Source organism: Motacilla alba, chromosome 3 (genome assembly GCF_015832195.1).
Source record: "Motacilla alba alba isolate MOTALB_02 chromosome 3, Motacilla_alba_V1.0_pri, whole genome shotgun sequence".
NCBI classification, from domain to species: Eukaryota; Metazoa; Chordata; class Aves; order Passeriformes; family Motacillidae; genus Motacilla; species Motacilla alba.
The window spans coordinates 21,317,431-21,323,430 of NC_052018.1; the positions used below are offsets into that span (position 1 = coordinate 21,317,431).

The window sequence follows — 6,000 nt, forward strand, 5'->3', positions numbered from 1 at the left end:
ATTACTGGAGAAAATACAGTGTTACATTTGTGTTGATTCCAGCTAAAAAGTCAGCAGTATTTCTGTGCTCATGCCATAGTGAGAACAGAGCACAAAAGTACATCATCTAAAGTTCATATGCCATATTTCAGCTGATTTATTAGTCCTAAAAGACTTGTGGTAGAACATCATTTTTGTACTTTTTTTTCTGTAAATAGTGTCCACACAAGGCAAAGGACGGGATGCATATAATAGGGCTTTAAGAGTTACGCTATTCTGAGCAAATTTCATGAACTAATTATGGTAGAACACTGTGGTCTGAGAAATAATGTTCTTTAATTGTGTCTTTTCTCTTGGCTCCAGGAAGAGGAATGGTGTCATACCATGCACACAATAGCCCAGTCAAATTTCTTGTAACAGCTACATCTATAAACAAAAAGAACAGAAACAAATTGAGAAACAGCCTCCCTCCTGGCTCGGAACCTAAGGACGATGACCAAAAGAACATTCTGCACAGTGAACGACCGGGCTCTTCCCTTAGTAACACCCAGGACACTGCAGTTTGGCTGGGGGATTCAGCAGGGTCCATTGCACAAAGAAGTGACTTGTCATCATCTTCTGGATCCCTTACTTTGTCTCATGGATCAAGTTCCCTAGAACACAGACCAGAGGACAGTAACATTTATGAGCTTCTGAAGGATCAAAATATCTCATTTAAAAGTAAAAGACAGAAATCTAAGAAAATGAAAGCAAGTTCAGTATTAGTAATTTCTGGTGGCCAAGGACACAGAAGATTGAACAAGAAGACCAAGCAGCAACGACAAGATGAACTAGTGTCTTCAGTGATGGTCTGGCAAATCCCACTATTAAATATCTAACTGAACTAAATCCAAGATTGTTTTTGCTGTTAAAAAAAAAGTGATATCCTTTTGTGGCTAATGCCAGCTTAGGACCCAAGCAGACAGGTTTTATACACCTGGGAGCAATTTCAGTAGGCTTGGATCACAGGATTAAGGGTGCAAGACAGTCTTCACATACTTAGAACATTCTTCAGTGTTAGAGTATTGGAAAATGTTTAGCTATTGGTGCTGTCTTTGATACTCAGAAAAAAAAAGAATGTTAGGGACTTTAAAATGGTTTTAGAATCTCTTACCTTATTTAGACTCACATTTATAAATATCTTAACTATGTTCTATAGCACTTAGGGAAGGCAAGGAAGACATGCCATGTCTCATGCTGGTTTCTGCTTGCATAAATCAGTTATTCCTACTTTTTCCAAAGTGGCATATTGCATGGAAGAGTAGATTTTAACAAATTAACAAATGTTTTTAAATAATAAGTAGTCTAATGCAAGCTAGCATTAATTTGGCAAGAATTATAATAGTTTAAAACTTCATTCCACATACCAGAGTTTGATTGGAACAAAACTGGCTAAATTAATTAATCAGTATTTGTTTATTTCAACATAGAACATAGATTTTTAAAAAAAAATACTAATTTCTAATTCTCAGTGTTATTAGAAATGTTGCAGTAGAAAAAGCACATTAATTTTCTTGGTAGGTGCCATGTGTATTTAACTTGTTTTTGTTATACAGAAATTTGCAAGGATGCAATGGCTTTGGGCAAATAGAAAATACAGGTACAGGACAGCTGTGCATTGTGGTGCTGCTAACATCCTCTCTCTGCAACTCAATATCAAAGCTAAACATGGATTGTAACATTTTTAAGGAGGCATGCACATCCAGTAAATTAATAATGAAGTTATTAGTTAAGTCATTAATTGGGAAGATATATATACTAATATAGGAATATCCATAGGAAGTACAGGTAATCACTATAAATCCTACATTAGCTGAGTTGGGCTGTGTCCCTAGGCAAGCATCTATCAAATACTGTCACAGTGCAACAGCAGAGATACGGTCATACCTGAGTGGCGAGCCCTTCTTTTCACCCTGTTTCAGCAAAGCACGGCCCTGTAAATGGGAATTGGGAAAGGGGGGTGCACAACTTCATTCCCTCAGATGGGCAAGTTGTTGCTTTGGTACTGTTAAAAGGATGAATTCTAAGAAGGGACCTGATTAACATTTTATTCACAAATTAATGTATTTCCAAAGGAAACTTTGAATTTGGGATTCGTACTGAAATTGCCTGTTGCACTAATCTCTGCACGTGAAATACAAGACAAAGGCTTCAGCTTGTAAAGACATTGCCAGAAATGGTGACGAGACACATCCTTCAGTCAAAATGTGTTTAATGCAGGTAACTTGTTGAATAGAGTTGCTGGGAATTTTTTTTTTTCCTCATCAGTAGACTGAAATACAGAGAAATTAGAATGATTAAGTTTCAGTTTTTTGAAGAACTCTAGTACTGTCCATCATTTCAGTAAAATGCCATCTGAAATAGAACATTTGTCAGATGTATGCACTGACAAGAATTGAATAAAACTTCTGGCTACTTTGGTACCATTATTATCCCAGTAATAGGGTGATTTGCCCTGAAATTGGTTTGTTATTTATAATTCAAAGCCTTGATTCCGCTATGTTTTGTTTCAATCTGCCTATTTTAAATCACTATCAACCATAAGGGCAGTGTTTCCCAGCATGAGCCATGTCAAGGCAAACAGTACCAGAGACTGAGGTGTTTTTTTTGGATAAAGTAGCAGGGTGGGGGTTTTTAAAATAATGCTGCAAATGATTTTGTTAATTTTGCAACAGATCTGTGTACATCTAAAATTTTCAGTCTTGTCTGCTTTAAAAAGCAAACCTCTATCAAGGTGACCCCGAAATCAATATGTAGGCTGGCTGAACATGTTTGAGAGAGCACTGGACTAATATCAGGTCTTTCCTGATGCCTGACACCAGTGAGGTGGGAAGGTACAGAGGGAATGCTGGTGAAGGCAGTCTTTGCCTACTAAGTGGCACCAAAATAGGCATTTCAGAATCATGTATGCATCCTGATTTCAAAGGCTTTGCCCACATCCTCCACTGAGCATGGATTTCAATGAGTCACAAAGGATACTTTTATAGATGGGATTGCAGGCTTAGGATCTTCATTTCTGTTTTGTGCTTTTCTTCCATGTCTTTTGCTATGTGTCTTGCAACTTCAGTTCAGTTGGGTATTGTCAGTGTTGGCACAGGCTTAGTGTTGGCTTGAGTCCTGGTAGGGAAAAAAAAAAAAGGAAAAAAGCAGAGTGCCTCTAAGCCAGGCAGCTGGCAACATTTTCACAAACTTTTCTTCTTTTCCTCCCTGACCTACTGCTTAGGCTCCTCTGGCTTGAGAGATCAAAGCCAGTTTCATTTTCTATACTCTTCCATAGCTATGGCCCTGGGAGCTGCTCTTTGCCCACTGTGTGGAAGTACTACTTTGTACAGTTTAATGTATGTATGCTGAAAAGCAAGTTAAGAGATTCTTCTGTGTATAAAGCATATGTAATCTAGTATCCCTTGGCTACACTGCAGCAAAAAGACCACAGGTTTTATTTTGCATGCTCCTTGGGCATGGTATTCCACATCCCAGCCTTCAGGACTGGAGAATCACATCTACTCCCTGATGGATCTTGGTCACTAGGAGCAGTAAGTAGAGTCCACCACACACTCAACCGGAAATCCATGCATTACAGGATCCTCTAGCACTATCTTGAGAGTTGTAAAGAAACATTTATCCTGTCAGTTGAAATGTAATTTTCTTCAGTTCTATAAATAGAACAAATCAATAGAACAAAGTACAAATCTGCTCTTCTGAAAGTACGTTGGAGTTTTGCCAGTGACTTCTGTAAGAAAAGAATGGGTCCCTCATTCAATTCCCCTATTTTGAAAATACCTATCTATTTATCCTACTAAGTTGTAAAGCAAAAGAGAAGCTGTATGTCTGTCTTTAAAATATATATTGTCATAAACTAGATTTTAGTAACTAACTGAGCACAAGGGGCAATGTTCCCTTTTGACATGCAACTTTCTGGTATTACTTTACTATAAAAACAGGCAGGAACCAAAGTTTCTCTTACAGCTGACAAATAGTCCTTATAGCTATTGTAGAATGTGCTGCTCAGAGGCTGGATTTTGCTTTCTGATACTGCTTTTCTAGATTAATAGAAGTTATGAAAATAATAGGAAAAAAGGGGAGCAAATGTAACCACTACGATATATTCTATATATGTTTTCTAACACATAGTAGTGTCTTTTGTAACATGAGCCATAAAACTTGTGTATTTATGTTCAAAGTATAAATTGAGAAAAATGTTGAATAAAAAATATGATAAAAATTAACTTCAGAAGAACATCTTGGGTTGTCATTTTAACTAGAAGGTTAGAATTTGGGTCATGTGTTAATGAATAATATATAAATATTAATGGACTCATGCAAGAGAAAATAGGATATGTGGTTAGGATGACAAAGATGAATATTTTAGTTTTAAATTTCTACAATTTAAACGCCAGCAAATGCAGTTTCTGAAAACTATGCAGTCATTTATTATAAGGTTTGATTACTGTATCAATGGACCCAAATAGTGTCTAAGCAGTAGAATTTTTACTATGCTGTGTGGAGTAAGCATCAGCACTGGAGCAGCATGCTTGCTGCATAAAAATGAGAAGCATTAATTTTGAAAATGAGTATTGCAGAGCCAAGGCTTTAAGAGAGGAAATTAATTTTCAGTTGCTAACAGGCAATTCTTTCTAATTAATCTGCCCTAAAGGATACATACATAATCCCATGATTGTGTTTAAATTCAGAGACTTATATTTATCAGGCTCAGCAATAGCCTTTTTGAGTGTACCTGTGCTAGAATAAACAAACAAGAGGATTTACTGAGAATTCTTTGGTTGCTAGGAAAGCTGGCCTTTTTGCTCCTGGCTGTATACCACATCTATTTAATACATGGTTCTGAAAAACATCAAATCTTATGAGTGCAGGATACCTGTGCACACCTGGAGAGAGATTCTGTCCCAATGGGAATTTACAGTTCATTATTTATGGTGACAATCTGAGGGCTAAAATTGCTTACTGCCTCTTTGAGAGAGGTTTGGATGTTGGGAAGGGTTTCCTGAACTGTGGTTCGGTGCTTAAACTTCACTGTTCCTCTCTCTTCTGTCCTATTTAATTTTCTAACTGCATACAGACAAATTTTTTTTTGTAAAATGCATTTGCAGGTGAATATCAGTCATTTGAAAGGTGCAACTGTAATGGAGGGTTCTGCATGAGCTAGTCTGTATTGCAATGAGTATACCATGGAGCTGATAACAGTATTTTTAGATTGCTTTACATAGCTTCACAGTAATAATACTTCATATAATAATAGTCCTGTTAAGAAGGCAGATTAGTATCTGTAGCTAGGAAGAAAATAAGTTGAAAAGCATTTGCTTGACTTGAAGCTATATGATGAGTCTGTAAAAGCACACAGATTAAAGCCATCGCTGCTCTCTAGGCCCATGATTAGTCATTTAAACAATCTCCTCCTTGCAGGTGTCCTGTCTATGTGGAAAATGTCTTGTGAGTAAACTGGCCAGGACCGGGACAGCAACTGGAGTGCTGAGCTGTGATCACAGGTAGTTGGCTGGCTGGGGTTGAGCCTGGCCTGGGCTACTCCCGTCAGACAGCACTGGCAAAGCCACTTACCTGCTACATTTTAGGAACTGATTAACTATGTTGATGTAAATTGTGTGGTGCCATTTGCAGAATAGGTTTTCTGCCTCTAGTTTCTTGCTACTGAGGCAGCCTTGCATGGATCCATAAAACCTTCTTTCTGTGGGATGGTTGCCTAAAAGTCTGGAATTTGGGACCTGTCAGGAGATAGAAATACCAACTAGCACAGACTTGACATACCATACAGGTACCAAGCTGATATGAAGAGTGTCGCTGTTAATCTGGGATGGTTCGTCAGCTGCTTGCACCATGCCACAGCTCAAAATTCTGGTCTACTTCCTATACCTTTTAAGATTTAGGGGCTTTATAGCTGTATGTAGAATCTGCATCCTGTTTCATCACAAATGCAGCATACATACTGCCAGATCTATCTGCTATTCA

General features: G+C 37.8%; 1 protein-coding gene across 5 annotated transcripts in view; it reads left to right on the forward strand.

Annotated features, from left to right (window-relative positions):
• ARHGEF10 (Rho guanine nucleotide exchange factor 10) overlaps positions 1 to 4,244 on the forward strand; it is a 111,849-nt gene extending 107,605 nt beyond the window's left edge. For 4 of the 5 annotated variants that reach the window (XM_038130780.1, XM_038130781.1, XM_038130782.1 and 1 more), the window contains one exon: positions 343 to 857. In XM_038130780.1, the coding sequence (XP_037986708.1) occupies positions 343 to 857 (515 nt within the window). Of the gene's footprint in view, positions 1 to 342 lie in introns of all 5 variants that reach the window. The other variant, XM_038130779.1, reaches the window with a different exon arrangement.
• The last annotated feature ends 1,756 nt before the right edge of the window (positions 4,245 to 6,000 follow it).